General features: G+C 44.4%; 2 protein-coding genes across 2 annotated transcripts in view; both read right to left on the reverse strand.

Moving 5' to 3' along the window:
• cubn (cubilin (intrinsic factor-cobalamin receptor)) overlaps positions 1-16,752 on the reverse strand; it is a 53,862-nt gene extending 37,110 nt beyond the window's left edge. Inside the window, exons 1-25 of the mRNA XM_046292450.1 lie at positions 16,507-16,752; positions 15,911-16,037; positions 15,134-15,268; positions 14,868-14,969; positions 14,666-14,769; positions 14,359-14,485; positions 13,449-13,617; positions 12,538-12,669; positions 11,815-11,910; positions 11,260-11,384; positions 10,638-10,824; positions 10,365-10,483; positions 9,840-10,074; positions 9,500-9,681; positions 9,172-9,334; positions 8,747-8,937; positions 8,137-8,293; positions 7,052-7,227; positions 3,053-3,218; positions 2,591-2,816; positions 2,204-2,334; positions 1,507-1,696; positions 1,062-1,222; positions 709-890; positions 363-519 (exon numbers count right to left, since the gene is read on the reverse strand). Coding sequence (XP_046148406.1) covers positions 363-519; positions 709-890; positions 1,062-1,222; positions 1,507-1,696; positions 2,204-2,334; positions 2,591-2,816; positions 3,053-3,218; positions 7,052-7,227; positions 8,137-8,293; positions 8,747-8,937; positions 9,172-9,334; positions 9,500-9,681; positions 9,840-10,074; positions 10,365-10,483; positions 10,638-10,824; positions 11,260-11,384; positions 11,815-11,910; positions 12,538-12,669; positions 13,449-13,617; positions 14,359-14,485; positions 14,666-14,769; positions 14,868-14,969; positions 15,134-15,268; positions 15,911-16,037; positions 16,507-16,631 — 3,865 coding nt within the window. The 5' untranslated portion in view covers positions 16,632-16,752. The remainder of the gene's footprint in view (positions 1-362; positions 520-708; positions 891-1,061; positions 1,223-1,506; positions 1,697-2,203; positions 2,335-2,590; positions 2,817-3,052; positions 3,219-7,051; positions 7,228-8,136; positions 8,294-8,746; positions 8,938-9,171; positions 9,335-9,499; positions 9,682-9,839; positions 10,075-10,364; positions 10,484-10,637; positions 10,825-11,259; positions 11,385-11,814; positions 11,911-12,537; positions 12,670-13,448; positions 13,618-14,358; positions 14,486-14,665; positions 14,770-14,867; positions 14,970-15,133; positions 15,269-15,910; positions 16,038-16,506) is intronic.
• Positions 16,753-17,182: 430 nt separating this feature from the next.
• Positions 17,183-18,890, reverse strand: part of trdmt1 (tRNA aspartic acid methyltransferase 1) — a 20,662-nt gene continuing 18,954 nt past the window's right edge. The window contains exon 11 of the mRNA XM_046292451.1: positions 17,183-17,583. Within this exon, the coding sequence (XP_046148407.1) occupies positions 17,483-17,583 (101 nt within the window). The 3' untranslated portion in view covers positions 17,183-17,482. The remainder of the gene's footprint in view (positions 17,584-18,890) is intronic.

Raw genomic sequence — 18,890 nt, forward strand, 5'->3', positions numbered from 1 at the left:
TACAAAATGATAACAAAATCAACATGAGCGTACCAGCTCAAGCAGCAAACAGAGATGGCTGAAAGTCTTTGGAAAGCCAGATGGCTTATAATCACCCAACAGCTCCATTAGGACACGTTGACACATCAATTACATGGAGTGGCTACTGGGGAGGTATATTTGCGTAAAGCTAGACTCGTGTGTGTGTGTGTGTGTGTGTGTGTGTGTGTGTGTGTGTGTGTGTGTGTGTGTGTGTGTGTGTGTGTGTGTGTGTGTGTGTGTGTGTGTGTGTGTGTGTGTGTGTGTGTGTGTGTGTGTGTGTGTGTGTGTGTGTGTGTGTGTGTGTGTGTGTGTGTGCGTGTTTGAGAGAGATAGATGCTCACTGGTTGTATACATGGCCACGAAGCCTCCAGCTGCGACGACACTGTCTGTGCGTAGTTTCACATAGAGCTCACTCCTACTTGAGTTGATTGGGGCGGGCAACTGAGACCCACACAGGTTGGCCAGCTGTGGAGCATTAGTGCTGTTCCCATCGTACACCTACGGACAGACGGGCGGACGGATGGGCAGGCAGGCAGACAGACATTATGTTAGATATCGAAAGGGGCAAGGGATATGCTTTTCTTTCAGCAACGTCATAAACACATGTTGTCTCTCCTGTTCAATTTCAGTTTGTACTGACTGACTGTTATGTGGGTGTGATAACCTTGAACAGTGCTCTGTACTCACGGCCAGGTAGTCATATGTACAGCTGGTGCTGGACTCCAGATCGAAGTCACCAAAGCTGAGAGTGATCAGGCTCCCAGCGGCGGCCTTGATCAGCCAGTAGCACTCAGCGTTAGTGTGGTAGGGTAGGGGGTAGTTAGGAGAGGAGAACCCTCCCGAACTGGTGGTCAGAGTACCTCCACAACCTAGGTTGGGAAAGGGCATGAACAAAAGGAGAGGAATAGGAGGAGAGAGGTACAAACAGAAGGGTGGAGTTAAGATTCGGAGTAGTTCAAGTATAGTACATTTTAGGGTATGTATCACAATACCTGTTGAAGATGATGCTAATGAAATAGACATTTCTCCCACACACCCACCTGTCTGCGTGCCGTCCCAGTGTGCCCTGAAGCCAGGGAGGGTGACAGAGGAGTCAGAACGGAACATGAGCCACAGGCGGTTGCTATGGGACACCATCATTGGAGGCCTCTGGTTGGAGCAGAACTTGCCAATCAGAGGAGAGGTTTCATAACCGCCATCTCTGTGGGACAGAGAAAACCGTGGGAGATACAAATAGTGGCATTTAAGTTGTTGGCTATATTAACAGCTTTCTTCTCGTCACGCTTGCTGACATAGTTCTCATTTGATTCTAATCACATTATTGTACATTGGTTTCACAGTCACTCACTTTGGCATGGGTTCTCTTGCCTGGCTAGCTGCTAACTACACCAAAATGAATGCTCAAGTGAAATTGAATCATACAACTGACAAACATCCTTCTGTAACAGCTGAATAAGATCAGGCCCGTTATGACTGGGTGCTCACCTGATCTCTACATAGTCGAAAGCACAGTTGGGTGGTGAGCCCTCCATATTAAAGTCAGTGAAGTTGAGCATGATCTGCATGTTGACCCCAACGATGATCTTATAGATACACTGGCGGTTGTTGGGGTAGTTACTGGGAAAGTTAGGAGAGCTGAGTTCTCCTGTAGGGGAGGTGAAAGTCTCACTACAGTCTGGGGAAGACATGAGAGGAATAGGATTTAGTGAATATGAGGGGAAAGAGATGGGGTTAACATAAGGTTAGTCTTGCAGTACCAGACCTCAACACCATAAAGGGGTAATGTTGTGTGCAGTAAATTACAGTACCATTCAAGCAAGAGGCAAAGCATTGGTCAAACTCGGATATAATCTTCTACTTTACTACTGCCATCTTTTCTGTATGTTTTCTTGTTTTGTTTTCTTTATTTTGTTATAAAGGTTTGAACCCCCTCTAACCCTGGTATCGCATCTATTTTATGTGACAAGATATTTTCTATTTTTCTGTTCATTTGAATTCTTGATGTTGTTGAGGGTAACAGTACTCGTAGTGGCGGTGATTTCTTCTTCCTAACCCTCATATATCACAGATTTTATGTGACTTATTCTGTGAATGAATGTGTTGTTGGGAGGGGGGGTTGTAAATGGAAAAAACAGTTGCCAAGGGTAACCGTAATGTTTCTTGTTGCCGAGGGTAACCGTACCGGTGGTGGCATCGATAGAGACATAGTTGGCAGAGAAGCCTTCGGTTGCTAGGCTGATGTCGGAGACAAAGAGGACAGTCATCAGGTTGTCTGTGCTGGTCAGAGAGGGAGGGACGGACCGACCGCAGTACCTGGAAAGAGATAGGCCGCATGCGGAGGGGGGAAAAAAGGGTTATTCTTTCCCAAACCATCAACAGAAGTTAACTGAAGTTTGAGTTGATGTGGAGTTGGGAGTAAATTATCACGAGAGTGAATCACTTCTAGAGTGCATATTGACTTTGAATCATGCCAAGGTTCACACACATTAACATGATTTATGGTAATCACCATATTGCCACGGGTTCTTAACACCTTGACATGTGTTTGTTTGCGTATACTGTACTCTACCTGCCAAGCTTGGTCCCAGTCGCCACGGTGCCATTGTCATACACCTCCACGTAGTCATAGTTACAGCTGATGTGGTACTCCATGTTGAAGGAGGTGAATGACAGGCGGATGAGGTTGCCTGGGGCGACAGAGATGTACCAGGTGCAGTTGGCTCCATGGGGGTAGTTGTTGGGATGGCCAGGGCTGGTGAGGGAGCCCGATGGGGCATTAAGAGTAGCGCCACAACCTGGCATCATGGTATCAAACAGGGAAACAGGCTCAAAATTACTATTCTTTTTACACCTCATTCATAGTCAACACAATTCATATATTTTTAAAAATATTATACAGAGACAAAGGATTTGTCCCAGGACACATAGGCTCACAGATACCACTCACTGACAACACATACACACTACTAGATACTTGAGCTTTAAGTTAAGGCAGAATAAACTACATATCTCATGAGTGCCAAGGGCTTACCCTCCATAGCAGAGTCATAGGCTGCGGTGAAGCCATGGTTGGAGACAGACGAGTCAGTCTTGAAGCGGATGTACATGGACCTTTGGGTGGACTGGAGCATGGCTGGCATGGTGTTGCCACAGTATGTACCAATCAGAGGAGAGCTCACCGTGGAGCCGTCCCTTACCTGGGGGGGGAGAGAAAGAGAGAGATAAGGAGAGAAAGAGCGAAAGAAAGAGAGCGAGTAAGAAAGAGCAAAAGAAAGAGCGAGAGAGAGAAAGAAAGCGAGAGAGAGAAGAGAGAGAGAGGGAGAGAGCGAGAAATAGAAAGAAAGAAAGAAAGAAAGGAGAGAGAGAGAAAAAGAAAGGAGTGAAAGCCTCGGTTTTTCGGATGACTGCCTTGCCTGGTTCACTAATTACTTTGCAGACAGAGTTCAGTGTGTCTAATCCGAGGGCATGCTGTCCGATCCTCTGGCAGTCTCTATGGGGGTGCCACAGGGTTCAATTCTCGGGCCGACTCTTTTCTCTGTATATATCAATGATGTTGCTCTTGCTGCGGGCGATTCCCTGATCCACCTCTACGCAGACGACACCATTCTATATACTTTCGGCCCGTCATTGGACACTGTGCTATCAAACCTCCAAACGAGCTTCAATGCCATACAGCACTCCTTCCGTGGCCTCCAACTGCTCTTAAACGCGAGTAAAACCAAATGCATGCTTTTCAACCGATCGCTGCCTGCACCCGCATGCCCGACTAGCATCACCACCCTGGATGGTTCCGACCTTGAATATGTGGACATCTATAAGTACCTAGGTGTCTGGCTAGACTGCAAACTCTCCTTCCAGACTCACATCAAACATCTCCAATCGAAAATCAAATCAAGAGTCGGCTTTCTATTCCGCAACAAAGCCTCCTTCACTCACGCCGCCAAACTTACCCTAGTAAAACTGACTATCCTACCGATCCTCGACTTCGGCGATGTCATCTACAAAATGGCTTCCAACACTCTACTCAGCAAACTGGATGCAGTCTATCACAGTGCCATCCGTTTTGTCACTAAAGCACCTTATACCACCCACCACTGCGACTTGTATGCTCTAGTCGGCTGGCCCTCACTACATATTCGTCGCCAGACCCACTGGCTCCAGGTCATCTACAAGTCCATGCTAGGTAAAGCTCCGCCTTATCTCAGTTCACTGATCACAATGGCAACACCCATCCGTAGCACGCGCTCCAGCAGGTGTATCTCACTGATCATCCCTAAAGCCAACACCTCATTTGGCCGCCTTTCGTTCCAGTACTCTGCTGCCTGTGACTGGAACGAATTGCAAAAATCGCTGAAGTTGGAGACTTTTATCTCCCTCACCAAATTCAAACATCAGCTATCCGAGCAGCTAACCGATCGCTGCTGCTGTACATAGTGTATAGGTAAATAGCCCACCCATTTTTCACCTACCTCATTCCCATACTGTTTTTATACTGTTTTTATTTATTTACTTTTCTGCTATTTTGCACACCAATATCTCTATCTGTACATGACCATCTGATCATTTATCACTCCAGTGTTAATCTGCAAAATTGTATTATTCGCCTACCTCCTCATGCCTTTTGCACACATTGTATATAGACTGCCCATTTTTTTCTACTGTGTTATTGACTTGCTAATTGTTTACTCCATGTGTAACTCTGTGCTGTCTGTTCACACTGCTATGCTTTATCTTGGCCAGGTCGCAGTTGCAAATGAGAACTTGTTCTCAACTAGCCTACCTGGTTAAATAAAGGTGAAATAAAAATAAATAAAAAAAGATAGAAAGAAAGAGCGAGAGAGAGAAAGAAAGTGAGAGAGAGAAAGAAAGAAAGGAGAGCGAGAGAGAGAGAGAGAGATAAATAGAAAGAAAGAAAGAAAGAAAGAAAGGACAACCATTTCTTTCCACAGGGCCTTAGGGTGAGACAGGGATGCAGCTTAAGCCCCACTCACTTCAGCATATATACTGACTAGTACAAGGGTACTAGAACAGTCTGCAGCACCCTGCCACACCCTACTAGAATTTGAAGTAAAATGTCTGCTGTTTGTTGATTATCAGGTGCTTCTGTCCCCAACCAAGGAGGGTCTACAGCAGCACCTAGATCTTCTGCACAGATTCTGTCAGACCTGGGCTCTGACAGTAAATCTCAGTAAGACAAAAATAATGGTGTTCCAAAAAAGGTCCAGTTGCCAGGACCACAAAAAACAAATTCCATCTAGACACCGTTGCCCTAGAGCACACAAAAAAACTATACATATCTCATCCTAAACATTGGCGCCACAAGTAACATCCACAAAGCTGTGAAGGATCTAAGAGACAAGGCAAGAAGGGCCTTCTATGCCATCAAAAGGAACATAACATTTGACATACCATTAGGATCTGGCAAAAAATACTTGAATCAGTAATGGAACCCATTTCCCTTTATGGTTGTGAGATCTGGGGTCCTCTCACAAACCAACCATTTACAAAATGGGACAAACACCAAATTGAGACTGCATGCAGAATTCTGAAAAAATATCCCCCGTGTACAATGTAAAACACCAAATAACGCATGCAGAGGAGAATTAGGCTGATACCCACTAATTATCAAAATACAGCAAAGAGCCATTAAATTCTACAACCACCTAAAAAGAAGTGATTCTCAACCCTTCCATAACAAAGCCATCACCTACAGAGAGATGAACCTGGAGAAGAGCCCCCTAAGCAAGCTGGTCCTGGGGCTCTGTTCACAAACACAAACTAACCCCACAGAGCCCCAGGACAACAACACAATTAGACCCAACCAAATCATGAGAAAACAAAAAGATAATTACTTGACACGTTGGAAAGAATTTACAAAAAAAGACCTGAGCAAACTAGAATGCTATTTGGCCCTACAGTGGCAGAATACCTGACCACCGTGACTGACCCAAAATTAAGGAAATATTTACTATGTACATACTCAGTAAGCATAACCTTGCTTTTGAGAAAGGCGACTGAAGGCAGACCTGGTTGTCAAAAGAAGACAGGCTATGTGCAAACTGCCCACAAAATGAGGTGGAAACTGAGCTGCACTTCCTAACCTCCGGCCAACTGTATGACCATATTAGAGGCACATATTTCCCTCAGATTACACAGACCCACGATTTGTGACCTGTTGCCACAAGAAAAGGGCAACCAGTGAAGAACAAACACCATTGATAATACGACAGGGGTTGGGTTAAATGCGGAAAGACACATTTCAGTTGAATTCATTCAGTTGTACAACTGACTAGGGATCCCCCTTTCCCTCATTTATGTTTATTTATTTTCCCTTTTGTACTTTAACTATTTGCACAACGTATATAGCCATCATTTTTTTAATGTCTCTATTCCTTTGGAACTTTTGTGAGTAATGTTTATTGCTCATTTTTTATGGTTTATTTCACTTTTGTTAATTATCTATTTCATTTGCTTTGGCAATGTAAACAAACTCAGCAAAAAAAAAAAAAACGTCCTCTCACTGTCAACTGCATTCATTTTCAGAAAACTTAACGTAAATATTTGTCTGAACATAAGATCGAACAACAGACATAAACTGAACAAGTTCCACAGACATGTGACTAACAGAAATTGAATAGTGTGTCCCTGAACAAAGGCGGGGTCAAAATCAAAAGTAACAGTCAGTATCTGGTGTGGCCACCAGCTAAACTTGGTACTGCAGTGCATCTCCTCCTCATGGACTGCACCAGATTTGCCAGTTCTTGATGTGAGATGTTACCCCACTCTTCCACCAAGGCACCTGCAAGTTCCTGGACATTTCTGGGGGGAATTTCTACATGATTTCATATGTGTTATTTCATAGTTTTAATGTCCTCACTATTATTCTACAATGTAGAACATAGTAAAAATAAAGAAAAACCCTGGAATGAGTAGGTGTCCAAACTTTTGACTGGTACTGTATATTCATTGACAATGTTTGACAATCAGAGGCAGAATTCAAGAATGAAAGGCTGGAGTGAATTTTGAATACCTCAACAAAGTCATATACACAGGAGCCACTCTCGATGTCGAAGGTGAGGAAGTTGAGGGTGACAACGTAGCCCTGTGGTTGGTTGATGACCCACTCACACTCCTTGTTGTGGGGGTAGGCATCAGGGTGGTAGGGGGACCGGATCTGACCTGTCCCAGAGAATGTGCCACCACAGCCTGGGAAAGAGAGAACTCCATTGAGACAATTCTAGATGGCTATGCACAAACTAATTGGAAAAGGAGGTCAAGTTAATTCATTCTAATGGACTGCAAACCAGTGGCCAGATAATGAAAATTAACTGTAAGGACCTGTAAGAGAGCCTGCTAAATGACAAAACTGTAAATGGTCTTTTGGCTCAGATCACCATACACGACTGTTACACTTCACATACTGTATATGCAAATCCGGAGCGAGGAAAACCAGCATTGAGAACTTTGACACTAAGTAGTCCAGTCTGACAGGCCATTTCCAGGTGCAGAAGATGGAGTGGAGGGTGGGCCATTAAAGTGCACACACACACTATTCACGGTGCGCGTCAAGAGTGTGTTTAATCACCAGAGATCGCCATTGCCGCAGGACGACTTAGGGTTCAATAAGAGAGGTAGAGAACATTGAACAGAACACGACTATGTCAATAACTCAATTGTGCTGATATAACCTCAGTCTCTCGAGCAGCTGTTAAACAACACACAGGCCAGGCATACAGACATATGAGATGGCCACACACACACAAAGCTGCATGGTGGGGGAGGGGGCAGAAGAAGCTGAATACACAACCCTTTTTTATCCTTCACATAAAAGCCTCACACTTTCAATAAGCTCTGCGAGGCAGCTGTGCTGAAATGTGATTACTACAGAGGTAGAGATCGGGGAGACGTGAGGACTAGAGATTTGAAATGCCTGGAGACCTAGTGAGAAGCACTATATGGATGCAGTACATTATCAGTAACCCTATATATGTCACCGGGTCATGCTTTTTTGGCATATCTGAAGAGCGTGTGGTTTGTTGGGGTTTTCCAGTGACAAGACAGTGAAGAGACAGTGTTTTGCCACTAGTGTGGTTAGACAGCGCTTGTGTTTCTCACCGACTTCGTATGTGGCCCTGAACCCGGCCCGGGTGATTGATCCGTCAGACTTGAAGCGGATCCAGAGAGCATTGGAGGAGGACAGGATGGGGGCAGGGATGGTGTAGCCACAGTACTTCCCAATCAGAGGGTCTGTCTCTGTGGAACCGTCACGGACCTGGGAAACACAACCAGGAGAGTCAAACACGAACAATGTTACGAGGACACAGAGATACAGGTACACAAATCATAGCTAATCCCCCTCCCAGAGACAAAGCACCTGGACACCACCAACAATCTCAATCACAAACACACACACACACAGTTTTGTATTGCTATCCTTGTGGAGACCAAATAATTTATTTCCATCAAAAATCATTTTTTCCTTAACCCCAAACCCTTAACCTAACCATAACCCTAACCTTACCCCCTGAAATCCTAACCCTAAAACTATACCTAACTGTAATACCTAACCCTAACCTTAATTCTAATCCTAAACCTAACCTAGCATTTTTCATTGTGGGGACTGGGAAATTGTCCCCAAATGTCAGAATTTCTTTGTTTTACTATCCTTGTGAGGACTTCTGGTACCCACAAGGATAGATAAACAAAAACACACACACTATTGTACCTCCACATAGTCAAACACACAACCGCTGTGGGACTCCAAGTCCATGTGCGTGAAGTTGAGCGAGACAATCTCATTGGCCGGCAGGCGGATGACGTAGACACACTGGCGGTTGTGGGCGTAGTTATTGGGCCAGTTGGGGGAGATGATGATGCCCTCGCTCTCTGTATAGGTTCCTCCACAACCAGGGTCAGCTAGAACAGAGAGAGATGGACACATGACCTTCAGTTGGAGAGGGAGATCCTTTAGAATAGCCTAGTCCTATGGAATGACCATAGGAATGAGCAAAACAGCACAAAGATCTGGGACCAAGAAAAGCTGCATAGAGAATGCAAAACATAGAGCAAAACATAGAGAATCCTTGTAATAATCCTATCCTTATCAAAGGTCAGTTGTTAACAGTAGTTGATATGACAGAGATCTCTTACATGGAGAGGTGGTGTATGTGATGTGGAAGCCACGGTCAGAGTTAGAGAAGTCCGAGTGGAACCGGATCCATGCTGCCGGTCCCGTGGTCTGGAGAGGGGCAGGAGACACATTGTGGCAGTACTTCCCTAGAACCGTATCTTCTGGGAGTAGACCATCCCGAATCTAGAACACAGAACACAGAACCAAGGCCAGACAACCGTTACAGAAACTGGCCTAGAACTTTCACAGTTGCTGATGAAAATGAAAAATCTTAATATTCACACAATGTGTGGGGATATAAATATATATATATATTCCACAGCTGAAGGGACATGTTGCCTGCCTCACCTCCAGGTAGTCATAGTTACAGTCAGGGTGGTTTTCCAGGCTGAGGGTTCCGAAGGCAAAGGTGATGAGCAGGCCGGGGGCCACGTCAACCGTCCAATAGCAGTCGCGGTTGGGTGGATAGTTGCCAGGGTAACCAGGTGAGTTGATGTTACCGTAGGGTTCGGTCAACTCCCCGCCACATACTGGAGGTGGAACAAACAGGTACATAATGCCGTGAGAAGAGGACTGCACATGGGTAACGCCTGACTAAGCTATTTCAGGTAGATTGCAAATAATACATTTTGTCTAGGTCTCTTGCTAACACAGACACGCACAGGCACACACAAGCACAGACACACACCTGGTGTCTGTGAGGTCCAGGCCACAGTGAAGCCGCCTGCGTTGACGGAATGGTCAGAGCGGAACCAAAAGTACAATGCATTGTGGGAGCTGAAGAGCTCTGCGGGGGAGCTGGTACCGCAGTACTTCCCTAACTGATAGGACGAGGCGCTCTCTCCATCGTGGATCTGAAGGAAGTCAAAGTTGCAGTTGGCACTGTTCTCCAGCTCAAAGTGAGGGAAGGTGATCCGTAGAATCTGGGAAGAAATTAACACCACAGTATTAACACAGCATTAAAGAACTATTCCACTTCTCTTGTACTCACTCATCTTCTATAGCTACTTGGCGTGCACAATGAATAGAACAAATGTCACATATTGTTAGGCATTCAAATCAACAAATGCTTATTCCATGGGATACTGCATTACTACTGATGTAACAGCATATGCCAAACTCTTTGTTAGACTGTGAGTCCAGTCTTGTCATGTGTATTCTGGTCCAGGACCTGCCACGTGTAAGTGACTGTGTGGCATTAGATTACACCGACCTTGTTGACGTCTGTTCTGATGACCCAGGCACAGCTGACCTGGTGGTCATACTGGTCACTACCAGGGGTGTTGGGGTAGCTGAATGTACCAGCCGGGCCAGTCAGGTAGCCTCCACACACTGACAACACACACACACACAGGTAAGTGAAGCACACAGTACACACACTGTACAAACACAGCAAATGCCCTGAAATAAGTCAATTTCTCTTTATCATTCCATAAAGACACAGATATACATGCAAAGCAGTGACGGCACGAACACATGCACACACCTTGCTGTGTGGTCTGGCAGGTTGGCCCTGTCCACTGGTCAGTGCAGGTACAGGTGAATCCATTGAGTCCATCGTTGCAGGTACCTCCGTTCTGACATGGGTTGCTGGCACACTCATTGACATTCTGGTCACAGTTCACCCCTCCCCAGCCAGGACTACAGGTACAGAGATACCCGTTGGAAGTAGGCTGGGGGGATACAGCAAAAATGTTACCAAAACCCAATTATAAACATGTTTTTTTCAAGCCCTGAATGCTGATTGACTGACAGCTGTAGTATATCAGACTGTATACCACGTATATGACAAAACATGTATTTTTACTGGTCTAACTACGTTACCCAGTTTACGGTACCCAGTTTATAATAGCAATAAGGCACCTTGGGTGTTTGTGGTATATGGCCAATTTACCACGGCTAAGGGCTGTATCCAGGCACTCCGCATTGCGTCGTGCATGAGAACAGCCCTTAGCCGTGGTATATTGGCCACATACTACACCCCCTCATGCCTTACTGCTTAAATAATATACTGTATAGATGAAAACTGGACTAATCATATGTTAAGGAGTAAAATCCTGGTTCTGAGAAACTGTGAAGCTGCTAGGTCCCATGTAACCCACGCTCACCACACACTGTCCGTTGACACATGGATTGTTGGTCTGGCAGATATTGCTGCTCTGGGTGCATCCTGTTGGGCCATAGCCATTTCCTGTGTAGTCTGGGGGACAGGTGCACACTGGGAGGGTGGAGCCTGGAAGCACAGAGACATAGTCAGGATACCTGATTAACTCACTGAACATAACATTAAAAGACACAGGTGCATTGACTGGAGTGGGTATAAAGATAAGGGATAAGGGATACAGCACGAACAAGGACAATTTGTTTGAGAAATAAACCAAATCTCCCTAACTACCATGCAACAAAAGTATACTACATGTCCTCCCATAGATGAATAGGTCATTGAGCTCTGGTGTCTCTGCTCTCTCAGCACTCACAGCCTCTACTCATGAGATAGCATCATAATCTAGTCTCCTGGCTGTAACAGTCTTCATAGTGGATATCAGCCATCGGGAGGTGAGAGAGAGCAGAGCTGTCAACCCCTGTTATAATGGCCCTGTCTTATCCTCACAGCCAGTGGTCATTAGGTGAGGGTAAAGGTAGGTGTGTGTGTGCATGTTTACCTGGATTGGAAGAGCAGGTAGCAAGGGGGTAGCAGCCTCCATTGTTATTGGCACAGATGTTAGCCTGAGTGCAGGTTCTCCCATCTCCTTCATAGCCTGAATACAGATCAATCAATTAACCAATCAATCAATCCACCAATGAACCAGTGGGTCTATACATTAGTCAAAAAGCAAGATTTTGAATGATAAAAAAGGCCATAAAATACTGTTGAGCACAATGACTAATTATGAGAGACAGACAGGGACAGACGGAGGAGTGAGATTGAAAACGAGAGAGACAGAAACTGAGCCAGAGGGGTAGAGAGTATACACACAGAGATCTCTGAATGGGGCTAGCGCTGAACACACGACATAGTCAGGCATCTGCTTTTCATCAGAGCTATATTACTGAAAACTACCAGGAGTCAGCTAGCATCCACCTGCCAGCTGGCATCCGCCGTAACCACGGACAGGAAAACAAGGACAGCTTTCTTCTGTGGTACACCAAATCCACCAGCTCAGTTTTGACTTTCAAACCAAGGGTTGTGTACGGATACTCTTACAGTAACCTGAGTAAGACCATGTTGGTCTAAATGCTGTGTATGTGTCACCAAGAGATCACTTGTAGCAACAGAAAACATTTTCTAAATCCTAGAAAAATACCAGAAAACAGTACAGAGAGGAAGGTAGAGAAAGAAGAGGGAGAGGATCAGAAGACATTCCTCCAAATACAGATATGGGTACCTGGAGGACAGGTACCACAGTGGAAGGAGCCCATGGTATTGAGACACTGGACCATGGGAGTAGTGGAGCATCCTCCGTTATTAGTGGAACACTCATTGACATCCAGACAGCTGTAGCCGTTTCCCTGCCATCCTGGGGGAATGCACAACAAACAGTGCTAAGGACATTTACTGTAATACAGGAAATCATTGTTTATTACACAGTTAGGCAGTGGCATATTATTCAAGGTTACATTCACATTTAGTTTACAGATGCATTGTTTATTGTAATGATATAGAAGCAAGCATAACATTTATTCTTTACTGATGCACACACACACACACACACACACACACACACACACACACACACACACACACACACACACACACACACACACACACACACACACACACACACACACACACACACACACACACACACACTAAGCATCATAAAGATCCACACATCTTCACAGATAGAACAGCCTGTTTTTCTCTGTAGAGTTCAGTTAATCACGATGGGGCTGTTCCCAGAGGAAAGAAATAGGACTCAGATCCCTTAATGTCAGAGTATCACCTGAGAGGGGCAGTCCAGCTAGGAGCTAAGGACAGCCGTTTCCAAATGATATTCAATAACGCTCACGAATTGCAAATCTTGTGCTTTCTTGTACTTTCCCAAGTTCAAACCCTACAGATTTGCTGGAGCAATGTCTTTGTCTTAAGAAGTACTCTTGTATAACTGAATTTGAGAGCACTTCAACTCAAGATCAAAACATGCTATTTTGGAAGATGGAAGAAGCATCCATCTGGCAACCACATGGAGGTAACCAACCATGACAGCCATTTTGGGTCAGCAAACATCAGTTTCCTCAGACCTAATGCACAATACCATTGATGATAAGGAAACTGTGAGCATTGAGCGGCTCTCACCAGCAGGACAGGAGCCGCAGTAGAAGGATCCCTGGGTGTTGTAACAGGTCACAGGGGGGTTGGTGGAGCAAGGCTTCTGGGCAAGGCTACACTCATCCACGTCTGAGATACAGGCCGGGTTGCCGGCTGGGGCCATCCAACCATCATCACAAACACACTTAAACTTGGGCTGGAAGGAAATAACACAACATGGCATGGCCTGGATTAATGTCAACTCCCATGAATAGAATATGTACAGAATGTGTACCGAGCACATTTAGATGCACTTGTAGTGAATCAATAATGTGAAATGACCTGCGTCATAGAAATACAGTCATTCTAGAGTCATTCTATTTCCAAGACGATCATGGCCTACTGAGCCGAGACTCAATAAGATTAGCAAAGGGCCTTTAAAATTAAAATAAAAGAGGATGAAGGCATCTTTGCCTATAAATAATTGATTTGATTCGATATTCAAGGGGTAAATGGTCATAGCTACTCCCATGTAAGACCACCGGCACTGTACTACTGGTAATGGATCGGTGCCTACTACTCAAAACCAGGCCTCAGATCTATCATCACTAGGAAAAATAGGTGTTTCATTGCTCCAGTCTACTCTAATAAAATGATATAAACATTAAGGCTATGGTAGCTAGCAGTGCTAAATCTAATCCAGTAATTGCTTTCTTCACAGGGCATTTATCACATTAAACTAATTGTTTGACGCCAAGGGACCAGGGTGAAGACGTCGGCTGAAATAAATTACCTTGTCGAGACAGTCTTCATTAATTAAATGAAAGTATCTTTGGCTAGTTAAACAGGGCAGGCGACAGCTAAGTAAAAGAAAATCGGACAATTCGTTTTTTTATACAGATGAGATCCATGAAATCAAATAGGAGGCCAACACTGTTGAATGATGATTGACAGTTACCACATTCGGTGTGATTCTGTCTGCGTCGATGCATGTCCCATGGACACACAGGTCCTGGGCAGCACCCTGACAGTCGTCATAGCGGGTTGTACACAGGGTACCAGACCACTCTGGTGAACAGGTGCAACTGGAAGAGAAATACAAGAAGACAGATTCAGTGTGTTTCTGTGTGTGTGTTTCTGTGTGTGTGTTTCTGTGTGTGTGTTTCTGTGTTTCTGTGTGTGTGTGTGTGTGTGTGTGTGTGTGTGTGTGTGTGTGTGTGTGTGTGTGTGTGTGTGTGTGTGTGTGTGTGTGTGTGTGGCCTCACGTAAAGGATCCAGGGGTGTTGATGCAAGTGGCTCCATTCTGACATCCCTGAGAGGTCCCGACAAAGATCTGGCACTCATTCACATCCACAGCACAGATGGGACCCTGCAGACACACAAAACCAGATTTAAACAGGAATAACACATACATGCAGCTTCGTGCACACTCTCTCTCACTCCGTGTCAACTCCAGTGTCCACTTACCCCCCAGTTGCTGGGGCACATGCAGTGAAAAGAGTCCAGCAGGTCTAGGCAGGTGGCTCCATTCTGACAGGGATTACTGGTACATGTCTTTCTCTGGACCATCTTGGAGAGGCAGGAAGAGAGAGGAGAGGACAGAGGCAGACGGTAAGGGTGAGAGAAAGAGGATAAGGGGTTTGGAGTTAGGGAAATTATTATTTGTTATAATAAGAGTAAGATTCATCATACTCAATATGTAACATGTAAGAAGTAGGCCCTACTGTACTTACCTGTTCTAGTGCTGTCACTTTAGTTTCAAGTGATGACACCTTTGTGTTGAGCGTATTGAGTTGGTTAGTGACATCAGGGGACGTTCCACCTCCATTTTGTTTTATATTGTCGATGTCAGCTTTGTTGGTTTTGATCTGAAATTATATGAAGTAAGAGGTAAAGAAGACTTGGTATGGAAGTTTTGATGTTACATGTTTCTTCAACATGATTAAATGAATGTTTTTAAAGAGTAATAACCATGCTACGCTAAAATGAGATATGAATACTTTTTGATCTTTGGTCAAATGCTGGTTGAATTGCAGAGTCTGCTCTTCATAAGTTGTTAATGATTCATGGTATCACGTGAAAACACTCGCTTGTAGAGATGTTGAGAGACAGAACAAAGTCCTGAACAGATGGAATATTTGTGCTTTTTGGACATATTTTCCTAAAGATCGTTACGTGAACAAGATAAGTGGATAAGAAAACGAAATAACTTCCCAATGTTCCAATTACCATATCTATGGTGAAATCCACCACTTGATCTGATATGATTTCTACAACTTTAGCTGGAAAAAAAACAAAGATGGATGCCTTTCGAAAAGATGGTACAAAACATGAAAACATTTGTACAAATTGTCTGTCAATGTGGATATGTTTATCCATTTAAGACTTTCTCTCGCGTGCGTGTGTGTGTGTGTGTGTGTGTGTGTGTGTGTGTGTGTGTGTGTGTGTGTGTGTGTGTGTGTGTGTGTGTGTGTGTGTGTGTGTGTGTGTGTGTGTGTGTGTGTGTGTACCTGACTCATCAGCTGAGTGAGGTCCTCATCTCCCACTTTGACACTGCCTGACCCTGAGGTCTGGAAGCGGATCTCTTTGTTATGGGTGGAAAAGACCAGGTGACCGTTCTCTGATAACATGCGTGGCCTAGGAGGACCAGATATTTATTTCAAATCAGTAATTTACATGTGAACAGATTTAATGTATCAACATTTTAAATTGTATATACACACAAGACGTACCACTATACAGAAGATATGATATAGCATGTAGGTTAGGCACTAAATGCTGTTAATCTTTGGGGGGGGGGGGATTTCAATGACAAATGAGCTCATTCTCCAATAGCAATAGATTAAATGCACCCTTTGGAGGTGATGCTTGGTTGAGCTTTGAAGATCAGAGTTGCTTGACTGAAACGAAAATATTTCCAGATAACATTTTTACCCGTTGCAATAATGCAAAGTTTATGTGACAGATTCAATCACTTTAGATAGTTATTACATTACACAACTGCTTTTATCAGACACTGCATTCTTGCAGATTAACAGAAAAAAACTATAACCACAATTCCAACAACCACTGGCCATCACTAAAATCCTCTCATCACCAAACTCACTGGTCATTACTGATGTCCCTCTTGCTGCGAGGTCCTTGGGCGGCGTGCTCCCCTTGGTCACACTGTAGTCCAACCAGGAAGAGGAGGCCGAAGAGCAACCAGGAGAGCTGCTGTATCCGAGCCATGCTGAGAGAGTCTGGTCCCTGGACACCTGCTCTTCAGACACTATACTGCCGTACAGATCTGATATAACACTAATGCCTCTAAAAAGGGACAGGGGTGCACTTTGTCCCTACTGGTCTTCTTTTGGAAGCAGGCATTGGCAGCCACATAGAACCATAAAACACCCAAACCTACTCAACGATGAAAGGGGGATGGGGGGGGGCATTTTAAACACAATTATATACCGGTTATGTCCTTTTATTGGGTGACTGACACGAGCCATCACATGATTTAAGAGATGAATAACCAGAGGTTAAGAATCGGCTGGGGTGAACGTTAGTTAGCTAACAGTAACTCATGCAGGGACCTGGCTGTTTGAAGCTTATTCCTTAGTGTATGGTTCAAATGAGTGTACGGTCCAAATGAGATGAGGAGTTTCTCTCATGTATAAAAGATGAAAAAGGTTTTTTGAACTTCCTTGACAAACGAGGAAGGCTCAAATCATATTCATAATTACTGCCAAAAAGAAGAACCATCACAATACATACAAGTTGAGAAAATCAGAACAAAATAATGCAGCAAAAAAAACATTTTATTTAATTCAGTTAGCAAAGACATCTGCAAAGGGTGATTCCATGATTCCAATCCATGTCATGTAGAACATCATTTACACAGTTTGGTCAATAAATACAGAATGCAACTTGTCCCGCTGGATCAACTGTGGACTGTAGGACAGACAGACTGTCGCTACATTATCTCAGTTATAAAACATACACTGGAAAACAGTATTTTTCCCGAGGCAGATAGTATTTTTTGTTAGGATACCATGAGTTGTATACACCTGGTTAGGATACCACGAGTTGCATATGCCTGGTTAGGATACCAAGAGTTCTATGAGCCGGGCGACCACATGTACGTTCAGGCTATTCCCCAGGACTCGGTATTGCTGCTTGGTGGAAATGTTCTTTGGGACAGCTGCAAAAAAACAACACCAAATCATTACGTCACATATTATCCTATGAACAAGACTAAACAGATCCTGATTTCCACGTTAGTTTTTCCCAATATTGTCAAGTGACTAAAAAGTATTATGAGAATGCCCATACCTCATTAAAATCCTTAAGAGAGAGTCTATTGACACATGTCTAAGGAACATAATGAAAAAACCACCATCAAAATGTGGGCTGCGTCTCCATCCACCAAGTCCGCCTATGTCAATCTTCCACATTTGTGGTGGAAGGTGGCCAAGCTACAGCTGTGTTTGTCAGACCATGAGACTCATCTCATCTCATTTTCTCACGAAAACTTCTGTAGCGTCCGAATGGTATGTCCTATAAAAATGCCAAACCCTTGTAGGCAAGGGGTGACTCTCTCCGTTTTGCTCTGCGACCCCCATGTGTGATTGGGACTCGTCTGAAGGTAACACATACAAACTAATGGAAGTAGTTATGAGCCAACAAAAATAAGGGGTTAAATACAGTGCATTCGGAAAGTATTAAGACCCCTTCAATTTTTCCACATTTTGTTACGTTCCAGCCTTATTCTGTTTTACCTCAATCTACATAGAATAACTCATAATGACAAAGCAAAAACAGATTGTAGAAATGTATTGCGCTTAAAAACAGAATGACCTTATTTACATAAGTACTCAGACCCTTTGCTATGAGACTCTAAATTGAGCCCAGGTGCATCCATTTCCATTGATCATCCTTGAGATGTTTTTACAACTTGGGAGTCCAAAACATTTCTGCAGCATTGAAGGTCCCCCAGAACACAGTGGCCTCCATCATTCTTAAATGGAAGAGGTTTGGAACCACCAAGACTCTTACATTTACATAGCTGGCTGCCCAGCCAAACTGAGCAATTAGGGAGGTGTCCAAGACCCTGATGGTCACTCTGACTGAGCCCCAGAGTTCCTCTGTTGAGATGGGAGAACCTTCCAGAAGGACAATCATCTCTCAGCACTCCTCCAATCAGACCTTTATGGTAGTGGCCAGACAGAAGCCACTCCTCAGTAAAAGGCACATGACAGCCCACTTGGAGTTTGTCAAAAGGCACCTAAAGGACTCTCAGAACATGAGATACAACATTGAACTCTTTGGCCTGAGCGCCAAGCATCACGTCTGGAGGAAACCTGGCTCCATCCCTACGGTGGTGGAGCCATCATGCTGTGGGGATGGTTTTCAGTGGCAGGGACTGGGCAACTAGTCCTGATCGAGGGAAAGTAACAAAGTACAAAGAGGTCCTTGATAAAAACCTGCTCCAGAGCGCTTAGGACCTCA

The sequence above is a fragment of the Oncorhynchus gorbuscha genome, linkage group LG12, assembly GCF_021184085.1.
Source record: "Oncorhynchus gorbuscha isolate QuinsamMale2020 ecotype Even-year linkage group LG12, OgorEven_v1.0, whole genome shotgun sequence".
Taxonomy (NCBI): Eukaryota; Metazoa; Chordata; class Actinopteri; order Salmoniformes; family Salmonidae; genus Oncorhynchus; species Oncorhynchus gorbuscha.